Source organism: Pseudonaja textilis, chromosome 1 (genome assembly GCF_049901715.1).
Source record: "Pseudonaja textilis isolate UNSWEBS1 chromosome 1, rPseTex1.2, whole genome shotgun sequence".
NCBI lineage: Eukaryota > Metazoa > Chordata > Lepidosauria > Squamata > Elapidae > Pseudonaja > Pseudonaja textilis.
Genome location: NC_141990.1, coordinates 192908845 through 192924901, shown reverse-complemented (window position 1 = coordinate 192924901; position 16057 = coordinate 192908845). Strand labels below are relative to the sequence as shown.

Sequence of the window (16057 nt, the reverse complement as noted above, 5' to 3'; positions counted from 1 at the left end):
GATAAAACTGTGCTATTATTTTTAATTGTTCCATTATTTATCATGTGTTGATATTTTACACTGTCCCTACACCTAGAGTGATTTTTCTGCCCTTCTTTTGCCCAGGGCTACCACATATTTTTCAGGGTTTACATGCATTCAATGTCAATAGTCCAGAGCATAAAATACACATGTGTTTAACAAGAGTTGAAAGGGGCCTTGGAGGTCTTCTAGTCCAACCCCCAGCTCAGGCAAGAAAACTGAGGATGTCAAACTCTGAGTAGAAATCCTGGGAAAGGTGTCAGAATAATACTTAGAAGGGACCTTAGGGTGAACCCTATACCATTACAGAGAAATGCCTGTCCAGTCTTTTCTTAAAAACTTCCAGTGATTGAGCACCCAGAACTTCTGGAGGCAGGCAGTTCCACTGGTTAATTCCACTGTCAAGAAGTTTCTCCTTAGTTTTAGGTTGCTTCTCTCTGTTTAGTTTCCATCCATTGCTTCTTGTTTGCATTCTGCTTCTTGGAAAATACAGTGTCCCCCTTTCTTTGTGGCAGCCCCTTAAAAGCCTGTTGCCTATCATACTCTTGAGTAAAGCATGTGAGCCATTTCCTCCTTTCGGTGGTCCATGAAAGTACATCTATAGTATGCAGATAATAAAGTCAAAAAAGGTGAACAACATTTTTACAGAACCATAGATAAGCTGAGGCTGGGTGACAAGGAATGGCTGGGAGGGGAGGGGCCAGGTGAGGCACCCCTTGATGTGAGTGACATTGAGTTGGCCACGCCCACCCAGTCACATGACCACCAAGCACACCCACCCAGTCACATGACCACTAAGTCACACCCACCCAGTCACATGGCCACAAGCCACGCCCACCAAATAAGCCACGCCCACACAACCGGTAGTAAAAAAAACCTGAATTCCACCACTGTTCACATTGTGCCACAAGATTGCAAGTTGACCTTTAAAAGGATTCTAAGTGTGAATAGTTCCTTAAGAGGTACTATAAATAACCTGAAGACAGTGGCTAATTTTTTAAAAAAAGAAAAGTGCTACTGAATCTTTTCTGGAATACAAATTGTGCTGGAGGCATTGATTCCTGGCTTAATGTACGTACGTTTGTGATTATTTTGTAATTAGGAAAATGCATCCTGTATTATTTTTTTCCCTTTCAAAAATCCAAAATCCTTCATGTCAGTAGATTACAAATAGCCAAGAAGAACTATATAATATACAACTATACAATCAATTTAGAGAACATGAATGAACCAATAAAAGAACAAGTCTACACTATATGAATCAACATTCCAAAGCCGCATCTCTAATAGCAAAGTAATTGCAATCAATTTGTTAGACATCCAGAAATTGTCCATGGTAATCAATCACTCCGAGACAAGCATAATTTCCAATTGATTTGTTAGGAACAGCTCTGGTACATCTATGAAAATTTCCAAAACTGAAAGTCATTTTCAGCAAGTTTCACAAAATCCACCTTCTCTCCTCCCACTTCTTACACTTCATTAATCACGAGAACCAATTAACTGCAGCTGGAATTTCTTAATGCGACATACGAAATAACCTTGAACTTTCCAATCCCTCCACCCCCCTTTCATTCCTTATAACATTCTTGGCAGCTAATCTCTGAGCTGACACAATTCTTATGAAATGTTCTTTAAGTAGCAATCCTTTTTAAAGCAATAGTAAACCAATTAAATAGGTTGTGATGCAAACCTTCCATTTTCATAACCAACCCTAACAAGACAAGACCTTCAAGCTCATTAGTCCATAGAGTGCATAAATAACTAATATTAATTTCATAAATTTCTGTAAAAAAGAATAGGCTACTGACTTAAGGGCAGAAGTAAATTCCTCTAAAAAATTCTAATGGCTGTGAAACCTCCGTACCAAAAACATCCAGAATTTTGGATGGAGACCTTCCCCGGAACCAGAGAATTTCGGAAGGTGAAGTTCGACACTGGCAAAACTTTTGCGTGAAAATACATTTACAAGTGCACGCCCTACAGAAATTTTGCCCAGTCTTCACTTTGCAAGCACATTCTTTCAATCTTTTCAAAGTTTTGAGTAGCCAAACAGTTCAGAAATTCATTAGTAAATTAGTGCAGAAGTAAAAAATGCAAACAACAACAACAAAAAAAGCGCTGCATACTTACAGCCAATCAGCATGACGCAAATAGAAAAGATTTTCTCTGAGTTGGTATTTGGAGACACATTTCCAAATCCTACACTGGTCAGGCTGCTGAAGGTAAAATAAAGTGCGGTGACATATTTGTCTTTGATGGATGGTCCTGAGCTGCCATCACTCCGATTGTAATGTTTTCCCAGCTGCTGTCCCAGGGAGTCCAACCAACCGATTTTGCGAGACAAGTAATGCCTTTCAACATTCCCAATGGCATACCAAATGCAAGCCAGCCAGTGAGCAATGAGTGCAAATATGCACATCAGTAGCATCAAGACAGCTGCACCATATTCCGAGTATCTGTCCAGTTTGCGGGCAACCCTCACTAAACGCAGTAGACGGGCTGTCTTCAGAAGGCCAATGAGAGTTGTTGTCTGCAGAAACAGAAACCACAGTGCGTATTAGGCAGTAGCTCAGATGCAAAGGAAAACAGCTTAGGTGAAATTACAACAGTTTGCTTATAACAGGGGTTCCCAACCTTTTCTATACTTGCACCCCTAGAACACTTCTGATATATTCTCGCACCCCTTAGAAAAGTAAATAATTATATGCATATAATTATGCATATTGTCAGCTTTGGAAGCCATATTAAGATTTGATGCTCCCAGGCTGCCCCAATTGAGCCTGAGAAAGTGGGAGGGAGGAATTCATTTGAGTATGTCTAGTTAGACAAAATGAAATTCTTTTGCTGGTTCAAGGTCACTGAGTGTGGCGCATAATGACATGGGAATCTAACTTTAGGACAGATGGGGATCGGACCATGTCAGGTGATGATGGCTAAGGTGGGGGGGATGGATTTGTAGTTTTGACTTTTGCAAGGAAGCCTGAAATTTTCAGATTCGGGATTCCACAGATGTGCTAGTTACTATCGAAATAAAGGAACCTTTGAGAGATGTCTGTCTCGGAGTTATTGGTTAGAATGGAGGGTTGCTGGAACGCTGACACATATACACTATAATTTTGAAACTTCTAAACCCAGGTTTTTGCACCCCCTAGAATATTGTCTTGTACCCCCAGTTGGGAACTCCTGGTTTGTAAGTATGGTCTCATACCAAAGGGTGCCTTCTGGGTCTTTTGAAGAATAGCAATAGCACTTACACTTCTATATCGCTTCACAGTGCTTTACAGCCCTCTCTAAGCGGTTTACAGAGTCAGCATATTTTCCCCAACACTCTGAGTCCTCATGATGCCTACTTAAAATATTTAAATTCTTACGAACCCCTTCAGACAATCTCTGTGCACTTTAGCATGAAGTTCACAATGAACTTACCAACAAAAGAACCTCATTAAGTACACTGAATTTTACTCTGGTATAGAAATACATACGTCTTTCATTCATCAGAGTTTTTGCTTCTTTCATACAGTACAAAGCCTGCATGCCTTAGATTCCTTCAAGATCGAAGAAATGATCAGACCCAAGCCTACCATGAGAGTTGCACATCTTTAGCCCAGAATGCAGCACCTACTTCATGGATTGTCAGTCAACGATGCAGTAACTCCCACCGCATCACTGACCTTTGCGGGTCCCTCTCCCTGTTTTTTTCTTACTTGGATCTAGGAAGGTTGCCTTCTCCATAATTTTCTCTGCTCTGTGGAGCGCCCTTTTCCAGAGACCCGGCAGAAACCCTGTTCCCTTGCTTTCCAGAAGATCCTGAAGAGCTAGCATTGGGGTAGGATGAGACTGACATAGGGGAGAATGTTGCTGATTGTGGCTGGAGTTTTTTCTTCCTTTTGGCTTTAATTGTTTTGAGAACCATCCAGGGTTATAGTTCAGAATACAGGATAACCCTTGACTTACAATCGTTTTTGAATGAAGTTACAACGGTGCTGAAAACCAACTTAGGACCGTTTTTCACACTTACAACCATTGCAGCGTATCCACAGTGATCAAAATCCAGGTTCTTGGCAACTGGCATGTAGTTATGACGGTTCCAGTGCCTGGGGTCATGTGATCGCTAACCGTAACCTTTCCAGCTGGCTTCCGTCAAGCAAAGTCAATGGGGAAAGCTGGATTCATTGAATGACCACCTGATTCACTTAACAACTGCAGTGATTTGCTTAACAACTGTGGCGAACAGGTCGCAAAATGGGGTGCAACTTCCTTAGCAACTGTCTTGCTTAGCAATGGAAATTTTGGGCTCAATTGTGATTGTAATTCGAGGACTACCTATATGGGCAGCTACGTAAGTTTGATAGACTCACTCACTCACTTGCTGTCTTTAAAAATCAGTTGCCAAATGATCCCGGGATGAAGGAAACTACTAAATCAGGAGACGCAATAACAGTGCTTCATAAGGTACATACACACTTTGGGAGATTCTCTGGGGCCTTGAGCATTATCTACGGCCATTGTACAGGCTATAGAAAATGCTCAAGGCAGGCCAGAGAATTAACCATAGTAACTGTCCCATTACAATCTATTGTTTACACTATAATAACTGCAATACAATAACTGCCCTTTTCACTGGTGAAAATGTGACAAAATAAATAGCATATAGTAAATAGTACATTTAATACAGAGTAAATAGTTGTAAATATGCAAGCCGTAGTTTATGCTTGGATTTAAATTGCCTCTCTCCAAAGAACCATTGAATTGGATTTAATTTCTAAACCCAACCCAAGATTTGGGGCTTTTTGCAAGAGGCATTCAAGGTAGAATTCTTAGGAAGTATTCCTATATATTCCTATACTTAGGAATATGTATATCTGAAGCTCCCTTATTCTGAGCCAGACATTTGACTGAATAATGTCTGCAATGATTGGAGGGTTTGTCTATCACAGATCTTTCCAACATTTTCTTGAAATGCCAGAGACTGAATTGGAATTTTCTGCATTACTACTGCTGCTGCTGCTCTTACTACTATTTTAAACGCATATCCTGCCTTTCCCTTGAGTGGTTTATGTGGGGAGTACCCCTTACTTTATTTACTTGCAAAGATATTCTCTATGATTGAGTGACAGACTTTTTCTTAAAAGCTTCAAGGCTTTTTAGAGAAACGGAATTGAATGGGGAATTATAATTGAATGGAGAGAAAGTCTAGTGTAGTGTTTGTGGCATCAAACTAGAAACCAGGAGATTGGGAGTTCTAGTCCTGTCTTAGGCATGAAGCTAGTTGAGTGACTGTCAGGTGCAAACCATCAGGTTTATGTGTGAAGGGGTTCAAGTTGACTACTTTATTGTATTCTACCAGTCATACAAGAAACTCCCTGGACTGCTTGCCTTCTCTTGGGAATAAACAAATAAGGTCCCATGGAATTTAGGGGGCAGGGATCACCCCTAGTCTCTTGCAGCTGTATAATGACTCGTGTGGAAGAAGATTGAACAGCTCTTCATTATTCCTCTCCAAACAAGGAGAGGACTTGAGATCACCCACAATTGTTCCAGACAGTTGCTCCTTGTGAGGAGACCAAAACACAGCAATCTCCAGTGGGTTTAGAGTTCTGGGAGAATCTTGGAAATTGCCTGTTAACTAGTTTAAAAAAAAAAAATCTTGGATCAACAAATCCAATAGCTGAATTTCCTTCAATCTTTCTTGAAAAGATTTTTAAAAACAGGATTGACATAAAAATGCATTTTTTAAAAAAATAAGCAGAAAACAAGTGATTAGAACTTTGTTTTTGGAAAGTTACAAATTGACTAAGAGTCCAGATGGATTTGACATAAGATTTTAGAATTTATTTTAAGAAGCCTCCCCATGAGAAAATACTTTGAAATATTTTGAAAAAAAAAAAGCATGATAGTTTGAGGCGCTGAATGTTGGACACTCGAGGGAACCAGAAAGAATGAAAGATTACACTAAAGAACAACATATCAATTTGACTTACTAATATAAAATGAAGGAAAGTATTTTAACATTGGGTGTATCAAAGGATGTATTTGAACAATAGTCCCAGTAGTAAATTTTAAGAGTGTCTGGCAGATAGATTGTGTTTAAAAGATGTTACAGAAGAGGAATTTGTTCTATTTGACAAGACTTGAGGCTGATCTGAAAGTGGATTTAAAAATAACAGACTTAATAATTAAACTTATTAAATTATTTTACCTAAATTACTTAAGAATTAAATTCTTAATAATTAAAAGGGATATACAAATGATAACTCAAGACAGTGACCTGGATAAATTTCCTATTTTACAGTACAAAAGAGGCTTGTTAAAGCTTTGAAGAATTTTGTGTGAAGGGACAAAGAAAAAAATGAAAAGAAATCAAGTTCTGTTACATTATTTGAAGGGACGAAAGATCAAGATTGTTGAAAACAAAAGGAAGGAATATAAATTTGGTTTATTTGATAAAAGTTAAAATAGATGTCTTTGGTAACCCTTAATTGATTTTTCCTGAAATCAGAACTGAAAAGACAAAGGTTTATGAATTTCTTTATAAATAAAAGATGGTATATGGCAGTGGTGGATAACCTTTTTGGACTCCCGTGCCGATAATTACACATATGCTTGCCTGCTTGTGCTCGTGTGCCATCACCCAGAATGCAATGCGTGTGCCCCCCCGATGCCTCCTGCGTATGTGCATGCAACTCGCGCTGTGTGCTTTTGTGCAAGAGGCCCATGCTGCGCACTTCTGCGCATGCGCACGAGCCCCCCATATACGCCAAGTGCTTCTGAGCAAGTGTGAGTGTCTCCTGCAGGCTGCCAAGCCCCCACACATGAGCACCAGATACTTGACAATCAGCTGTTGGGCGGTCGGCACGTGCGCATGCACAGTGGACCTTTTCTGGACGAGTGCTGGCGTGCCAGCAGTAATGCCTCCGTGTGCCACTTCGGGCACGTTTGCCATAAGTTCACCACCACGGGAATATGGGAAAACTAAATCATTTGTTGTATTTTAAGAGAAGGTGATAGGTTATTAAAATTGTTTATTCTTGTTGTGATGAAGGAGGATGTCATTTATTTATATATTTTGCTTTTCTTTACTATAGTCTAATTGTTCTTTCTTTTCTATTTTTTATTTCCATTTTTTCTTTTCTCCCCCTTCTATTTTTCTTTTTCTTGTTTTTGTTTGCACTAGTTCTTATTTTTACAGTTGTACTTTTTAATAAGATTACTATTAAAAAGGGTTCTGCATGTGTGCATCCTCCCACGACTATCCCTTTTATTTTAAAGATGGCATATATAATGCATAAAGTTTAACAGCTTAAAACATGTACAGTTTTAATGTGACAAGCCATTTCATTCCCCTAAGTGCAATTAGAATGTTTTATTAAAACTTTGCATGTTTTATACATAGATCATAGGAGCAATAATTTGGAAATAAGTGTTCCCTTCTTTTAAAGCAACTTGAGCATAACTTAGTCAGCTGTCTACTGTTGAAAAATGTTGCTATGTTTCATTTAGGTTTTTATCCTCTAGACCAAGGCTTCCCAAACCTGATAATTCATCCAAAATTGGATAAAAGTGTTTTTATTTTGGGTAAGGTCATATGTACCCATACCAATTACAACAAAGCAGAGGTGGTATTTAGAAGTTTCTGACCAGTTCTGGAGAACCAGTAGTGGAAATTTTGAGTAGTTTGGAAAACTGGTAAATCCTACCTCTGACTGGCCCCGCCCCCATCTATTCTCTGCCTCCTGAGTCCCAGCTGATCGGCTGGGTCTTCTTTTGTTGCCCTGCACAGGAGGAGCTGGAAAGCAGGTTAGTGGGGTGGGGAGGGAATGTGGATTTTGCAGTAACCTTCCCCTACCACGCCCACCAAGCCACACCCACCAAGCCATGCCATGCCCACAGAACTGGTGTTAAAAAATTTTGAATCCCACCAACAGAGACATTTAAATTGACTTAAAGACAGACTCATATACTAAAATATATTGAAAAAATTCCCAAAGTATTTCTATAAGACAAAAATTGGTGAAATTACCAGTAGTAATTTGTTGACATGACATAAAGATCATTCAGTAATATTGTTTTATACTATAGTAGTCCTCGAGTTAAAACCATTCAATTTAGTGACTCTTTGAAATTATGACAGTTCTAAAATAAGGGACTTGTGTCCAGTCCTTGAAGTTTGATTAGACTTTCTGATAAGTGGTTTTGAGTTATGAAGGAAAAAGTTTGAGAAGGACTGTCCTACACCGTATACATGAATACATTAGGGGGCATCCTTCATAAAGGTAAATAGGAAGATAATGTTTACAAGGAACAAAAGCTGTAAGCACTCAGCATTTGTTTACTGCTATGTCATTCCTTCTAAGAAATCCACTACAGTTTCTGACTGAATAAAATGGCATGATTCTTCCAAAAAGATGGACACTGATGTATAGAATTCATAGTGAGAGGGTTCCCTCTGTCAGTAATTGAGATTAAGGAGAAGATGCTATTAAAAATTACAAGTAAAGCTGAGAGAGAGAGAGTGCGTTGAGAGAGTGGGGAAAAAAGTAGGTTAAGGCTTGATATGTTTCTTGATATATTGATATATTTTTTGCATAATTCTGTACCTATTTGTAAATATTTTCATTTGCGTATAATATTAAAACAAGCTATGGGCTCTGGGTGTGTCTGTATCGACTCCTTTTCTTCAACAGGCTTACTACCATTTTATTTACTACTAAGTACTATATAATATACTCCTAAACCAGGGTTGAATTTAAGTGTTATTTTTATCTTTTGTAAAAGAAGTTGGAAGTCTCTTTCTTTTTATACTTTTTTCCTATAGTTTTTGTGACCTGGACTATCCCATACCTTTCTTTTTATTCTTTCCCTCTATTTATTCTGACCACTTATATTCATTAGTTTTTATCTTTATACTCTGTAAAAACTGAATAAAGTTATTTTTTTAAAAAAACTGAAATAAAATACATCTCCCCTTTCAGTCTGCCTGCTTACCTTTTTGCTTATGGGCAACTTTTCCCTTCTCACGGGTCTTAATCTTTACATCAAGATCGGGCAGGAAGGCCTTTTGGAAAGGAGCTTCGCCTGAAAAATATTTGTGCACTTGCAAGGAGGACGGCTATACAGCACTTGTAATATATAAATAAAACTGGATTAAAATTCTGCTTATTGTAACTTGACAGGGATGGGATTCAAATTTTTTTACTATTGGTTCTGTGAGCCTGGCTTGGTGAGCATGGCTTGGTGTGGCTTGATGGGCATGGCAGGGGAAGGATACTGTAAAATCTCCATTCTCTCCCCACTCCACTAACCTGCTTTCCAGTTCTGTTGTCCTGTGCAGGGCAACAAAAGAAAACCCAGCCGATCAGCTGGGACTCAATGGGAGGCAGAGAATAGATGGTGGCAGGGCCAGTCAGAGGTGGCATTTGCCAGTTCTCCGAACTACTCAAAATTTCCGCTACCAGTTCTTCAGAACTGGTCAGAACCTGCTGGATACCACCTCTGCTTGGACACTGAGAATTCAGTCTTTCACAAAGTCTCTGCCAAATGCAAGAGGGATTTTCCCCAGGGATCTAGAATCCAGGTCTATAGCAAAGTTACTCCTGATTGGAGGAAGGCAATTTTTTTTTGAATGCGTGACAGAAATCAGTGACTGCTAATAATCCAAGTATATCTAAATTATTTTGGCCCCAGTTTTTCTGCAGACCCTTTCTTGCTTAATAAAGTCGTGTCCTCTTTAATTACATCGTTCTGTTTTCTCCTTCTTCAGCGAAGTAGGAGGGGATCAGATTTCTCCCCTTCCTTTGGAAGATAAATGTCTTACATAACAAATTGCAGACCTTTCATTTTCACCCCAATGTAATTACATTCATTAAAAGTTTCCTTATAATGCTCCTATCCAAATAAATAATAGCACAAGAAATGGTCTTTTGAATTCATTTTATGCTAACAAATACGCATACTCTTTGAAAGCTTTATGTTGTGTATAATGAAATTTCACCTATCCCCAGGGATTCTTTCACACTTGTGAGGGAGAAATAAAAATAATCTTTTTGTGAGTCATATAACAAAAAATCTTATTTTCGTAAAGTTTCCTGGTTTTTAAATCTAGTTAGTTTAAAAGTGATTACAGATTCAGGATATTTGAATATTTTGCTATGTTCATCCTTGGAAACCTCATTCATGTTTCCATCTTACACAATAGCGATCAGAAAGATATTATATATAAATATCCACCCACCCTAACTCTATTATTTTTACAAATAACCCATGGGGGCAAACATATCCAAAACCCCATCCTCCTTCTATTTTCTCTCAACAACAAACACATGAAGTGGGTTGAGTGAAGAGAGAATGACTGTCCCAAAGTCACCCAGTTGGCTTTCATGACTAAAGTGGACATCCTTCTCTGTTGCCCCTTTCATGCAAGGGTTCCCTAAGACTTATGTTTTGCGGGGGAATCAGATGAATAATTTTTTTGTTTGCTTTCAATTGAAACAATTATATTTTTGTCAGAATTTGAAATATTGTATCTATCAGAACATCTTTAAGGTATAAATGTTGTTATGCGTAAGATAGATTTTGTATTTTTGAATTGTACTTATACAGTAACTCACCGGGCTAAATATTAGGTTATATAAATATTACAATTCAGAGGAACCTGGCACAACTTTTAGAGAACTTTATTGTATTTATGCGTGAGCAGGGATTATTACAATATTCTTTATTTCTCTGCTTCGTTTAAAAGATCTCTAGATCAGAAGTGGTATTCAGCAGGTTCTGACCAGTTCTGGAGAACCGGTAGCAGAAATTTTGAGTAGTTCAGAGAACCGGCAAATGCCACCTGGAGATTTTGCAGTATCCTTCCCCTGCCACGCCCACCAAGCCATGCCCACAGAACCAGTAGTAAAAAAAAACTGAATCCCACCACTGCTCTGGATGGATACATGCAATGATATACCTACTGTAATCAATACTTGAAGCAGATAGTTTATTAACACCCCCTTCTTCTATTGCTTCTATTGCTGCTGTACCAGGCTGCTGACTGCTAAACAGCTGATCAGTGCAGCAGGGACCCGACTCCACCACACTTACTCCCAACTCTCCAGATACACTCCTTGTCATCCCCAAGTCATTTGCCTGCGCCCCATTATTGACTGCAATGTGCATGTGCAGATTGTCACTTATTTCAGTTTAAGGTATGTTGGGACTTTCATGCTGGTATAATTGCATTTCTGTTTTTAATGTTTTTACATTAAAACTCAAGGACCCCCAAGATTTTGCAATATTTAAATAAACAAATGAAAAAATAAAGTAGGTGTCAAGGCTCCAACTATGTTGTGGTTCGCCGGCAGCAGGCGCGGATGGCTGAGGTCTTGGAGAGCAAGGACTCAGATGAGGGGCCTGCGTGTGATGCAGAGATGGGGCCAGGACCATCAGGGAGTGGAGTGCTGCCTTCAGAGATTGTGGAGGCTGGGTGCAGTGATGAAGAGGTTCCCGAGGAGCCTGTGCCCTGTACGCGTATGCGCAGGGCTGCTCGAAAGAAAGAGTAGCTGCAGCAGCACGGGCGACTTGGGAGTAAGGCTGCAAGGTAATGGCCCCTCCCTCAAGAGATAAAAGCCAGTGTCAGGACTCCAACAAATCCCCCTCATTCAAAGTAAAAGTCTCTAGCCGCAGCTCAGAAAAAGTAAATTGGTCTGTTAGAAATTGCCATAATTGGTACATGGCTGGGTGCAGCCGGTACTAAATCACATCATACATTTCCTCCTTGACCCTGGTCTTCCCCTCACCCCCCTGGATGTGACTTCTCCAATGGGACACATCCATCTCCACTCTTTGTATTTGAACTATTTCTTAGTAACTTTACCTAGTATTCTTGGCAGTCTTGCAACACCTTGGCAAAGCTCATTCTTATCAGAGATAATTAGTTTGAAACAGCCTTTTAACCGTGAAGGAACAGAATTCATAAAGAATCATTAAAAGTTTTTTCTGTTACCTCTGTTTCGTGTTTGTTTCCTCAGAACAAGGTTTGGGTCAGAACAGACTAACAGTAGTTAGTCAGTTGGTTAGAGAACTAATTCAAAAGGCAAGAATCCCACTTAGCTAGGCAGAGTCCATGGTGGATACCTAGTGTCCAAAGAACTTTTTAAGAATCTGCTTGGATTTTTTTTGCTTACAATGGGTAATCCCCCACTTACAACCATTCAAAGTTACCCATGGCACTGAAAAACTTATGTCTGTTTTTCACACTTATGACTGTAGCAGCATCCTCAGGTTCACATGATCAACATTCAGAAGCTTGGCAGCTGGCATGTATTTATGACCAATCACAGTGTTCTTGGATCATGTGATTCCATTTTGCGACCTTCTGACAAGCAAAGTCATTAGGGAAGCCACATTCACTTAACATTCACATTACTAACTGAACAACAGCAGTGATTCACTTAACAACTGTGTTGTGTCAAGAAAGGTCATGAAATGGGGCAAAACTCACTTAACAATGTCTTGGGCTCAATTGTGGTCATAAATCAAGGATTATCCGGTACATGCTCTGGCCAACTCACTAAAGTTATATGTAACACAATTGCATGTTACTAAGGGGTTCCCTTTTTGAGCATGCTTTCTCTGAGGGCAGAAAATGCTTCTGCGTGTCTGTATTAGGAAGGATTTAGTCAGGAGCCTGTTGAACGAAAATGGAAAGAACCCCCGTTCTTTCTATCTTCTTCTCAATTCTGATTACTGAAGCTTTCAGGAGTGCTAATGCTACTCAACTTTCAATTTCCAAAATAAAAGATGTTAGTTTGATTTATAATGATGGCTGCTAGATTGAAGGGCAGAATATGTCAGGAGACGACAATGCACTAGTCTGATTGCAAAACTTATTTTCGAAGTATTTGCATTTGGGCAAATGCATTTTAATGTTTTTTAAAAAAGAAATGTAGAGTCTAACTCCGTGGTGGCGAACCTGTGGCACATGTGCCACAGGTGGCATGCAGAGCCATTTGTACAGGCACGCGAGCCCTAGCTAAACTTACCTGCACTGTGCATGCGCACGGCTCCCAGCTGATTTTCGACCCGTTTGAGGCCTTTTTCGCCCTCCCAGAAGTGTCGAAACAGACCTGTTTTTCGGCCTCCAAAGGCTGCAGAGCTTCCTTCAAGCCCTCGGGAGGGTGAAAACGGCCGAAAATCAGCTGGGAGGTACGCACGTGCACAATGCAGGTAAGGAGGGGGTTGCGCACGCATGTGCAGAGGGCAGGGCGCATTGCATTGTGGGTGCCGGCATGTACACGCTTTCAGCATGCCACAACAAAAAGGTTCACCATCATTGGTCTAACTTTTGGTCTGACTTCTTTTTACTTACAGAGCTTATTTTTTACCGGTAAAACTTTTGCTTGTATCCAGTCAGCTTTCCTTCCCCCCATTACCTATTTTAATTAGTTATTTTTTTTATTGCTTTGCATGTTTCTATTGGTGTAAAGCTGTGTTTGTATGATTGCTGGAAAATGTCCTAAGAGCCATAGGAAGTTTTGGTTTTCTAATCCAAGGGTAAAAAAGGGAGATCCAACTTCAAAAATCCCCCCTTCCAATTACTGCAGAAATGTCAGTGGCGCACATCATTTCAATGCCATTTCTGTTAAAAACACGATCTTATGCGAGGATATCAGGAAGGAATCCAGAGAAGGAATGGAAAAATGTAGCTCTTTCCTTTCTACCTGGTACAGGTTATTTATCATTGCTAAATTGTTAGACAAATATGCTTTCAGGTCAAGCTTGATATTTTTTTCATTCTCAACGTAACCTATAGTCAGGGTATTACCTTAGCTTCTCCAATCCAAGTACTAATTCAGCCTAAACCTGTAATAGTCTCTGAGCCCACAAACTCAGCCAGGCACTAAATTATTCAGAAACAAAAGTTCTTGCTGATCTATGCACAATCACTTTGATATTTATTATTAATTACTGATATCTCTTAGTCATCCTGTTCTGTAAAGAGGCTCTAAATCGTCCAAAATATATGGCTCTATACTTAATATGAACTAGAAACTGTTCCTTGTGGGTAAAAAGTGGGTCAGGCTATGTCTTCATCTGGGTCATGCTTGGTTCATGTGCTTTGCTCAAAATTATTTTCCATGTTGACCAATGCTAACCATCCATTTTAATGTTCTGCTCTGTCTTACTGTTTTTTTAAAATTGCATTTGGGTTCTTTGAGGCTGATGATACTGACTTATCACACAGGACAATCTGCATCCTAAAATTATTATGTGGGACCTCTGATTTGGTTTCTTATTGTTAAGTAAAGACTTCAAAGGAACCTGTCTCAGATTTTAGTGGGTACAAAGTGGGATCTTCCACCGAGTGGTGCAACAGTCAAGAGGTGAAGACAATCAGGTGGTTGTGAGTTCGATTCTAGGCAACGGTAGATATTTCTCTATCCGGGTACACTGAGAATATATCTGCTGAACAAAACTCCGCATTGGCAACAGGAAGGGCATCCGGCCAGTAAACATTCTGCTCCATTTAGTTGCCCCAATTCCACCCTGATGCAAGGGATTACAAGATAAAAAGAAGACAAGAAGAAGGAGGAAGAGGAGGAGGAGGAAGGGGGGAGGAGGAGGATCTTCCACCAAAATGAACTTTGCTGAATAACAGATGGGCAGCAGTGGAGAACTTAAGAGAAGATTTTAGTGGAAAAGCTGCTTCAATGTGGAGCATACATTTGGAAAACCAATGTTAAAAAAAGGAGGTATTAAGGTAGTTAACTTTTTAGCGAAAGTATATATTAGGAGCACTTCGGTTTAAAAAAAAGCTATGTTTAGGGGTCTTGGGTAGTAAACTGTGCATATTAAGGAAAGTAGTGAATGGTAGGAATATGATTTTCTAATCTTTTTAAAAATCATTTTAAATAGTTATTATAGAATAGAATAATTAGCATATTCCTAAAAAGATGAGATAAAGCTAATTAAGACCGATTCATATATTCTAACCGAAAGATACTGCACAACCACAGGGCAGATGAGCATTACCATTTGGAAATATCTATTTAATACCTTTGCCATAAAATCTCATAATTTAACAGTTGTATGCTAGCATAATATTTTAAAAAGAGAGATTTTAAGAGAATCCACAGGAGACTACCACCACTCTGCCAAGAATTATAATCAGTCACCTCCCCCCCTCCCCCCAGCATGCTGATACACAAACAGAATTATGCACATAGTGTGGCTGGTAGCCTTCAGCTTATTATCTTGTGGCCTTTCTAAAAGCAGCTTGAGGTCAAGACTTTCTGAGCCTTGGAGAACCTCCTGGTGAAGCCCCTGAAAGTGATGCCATTTCACAAAAAAAGACTGATTGACGAAGTGGTTAGCAGGGGTCTTTATTACAGGGGGACCTTGTGACAATAGGGATTTCAAAAAAGGACTCCATGACTAAGGTTGTAATTAAGAGTAAGAAATAATACTGCTGACCTATCATCACAATCATTCACATGATAGGGGCATTACCACCAGAATATTAAGCTGATCAAGAACAAAATAAGAAGAAACAGCCCCTAAAAAGAGGTAATTTAGAAAGTCACCAACATTCACCCTTATGCAGTAAATAAGAGAATAGCTATACTAATAGAAATAGTTATGGTAACAGTAGGAGCAGTAGCAGCAATAACTGGACATGCATCTACAAGGAACTAGGAAAGATTTTCCAGATTGTGTAAGCTGAATCTGACCAACTTACTTCAGGGATATTGCTTCCACAGGAAGGGTGAACACGAGAAAGGATTCTTTTCTCTATCTTTGCCCATACTCTAAAATTTAATTTGGGAAATGATCGGTGGAGGTCCAGGCCCTATCTGACATTGTTTTGAAGCTTCTTCCACCTCTTACTTGCCAAAACCAGAAGAAGACCAAGCATTCTTGTTTTTGGTGAGCCCTGATGGTGGAGGTCTCAGTCTTCTCCAGCAGTGTTCAACAAAGCCAGAAAATTAGGTAGGTGCTATGCTGGACAAGCAGCCATGCTCCTTAGAGCTTGGGGGAGTAGGGAGCGAGC

At 39.5% G+C, this 16057-nt stretch overlaps 1 protein-coding gene across 9 annotated transcripts in view; it reads right to left on the bottom strand.

Annotated features, from left to right (window-relative positions):
- KCNH7 (potassium voltage-gated channel subfamily H member 7) overlaps positions 1-16057 on the bottom strand; it is a 344881-nt gene that overhangs the window by 67832 nt on the left and 260992 nt on the right. For all 9 annotated transcript variants that reach the window (XM_087920066.1, XM_087920062.1, XM_087920069.1 and 6 more), the window contains one exon: positions 2155-2554. In XM_087920066.1, coding sequence (XP_087776192.1) covers positions 2155-2554 — 400 coding nt within the window. The remainder of the gene's footprint in view (positions 1-2154; positions 2555-16057) is intronic.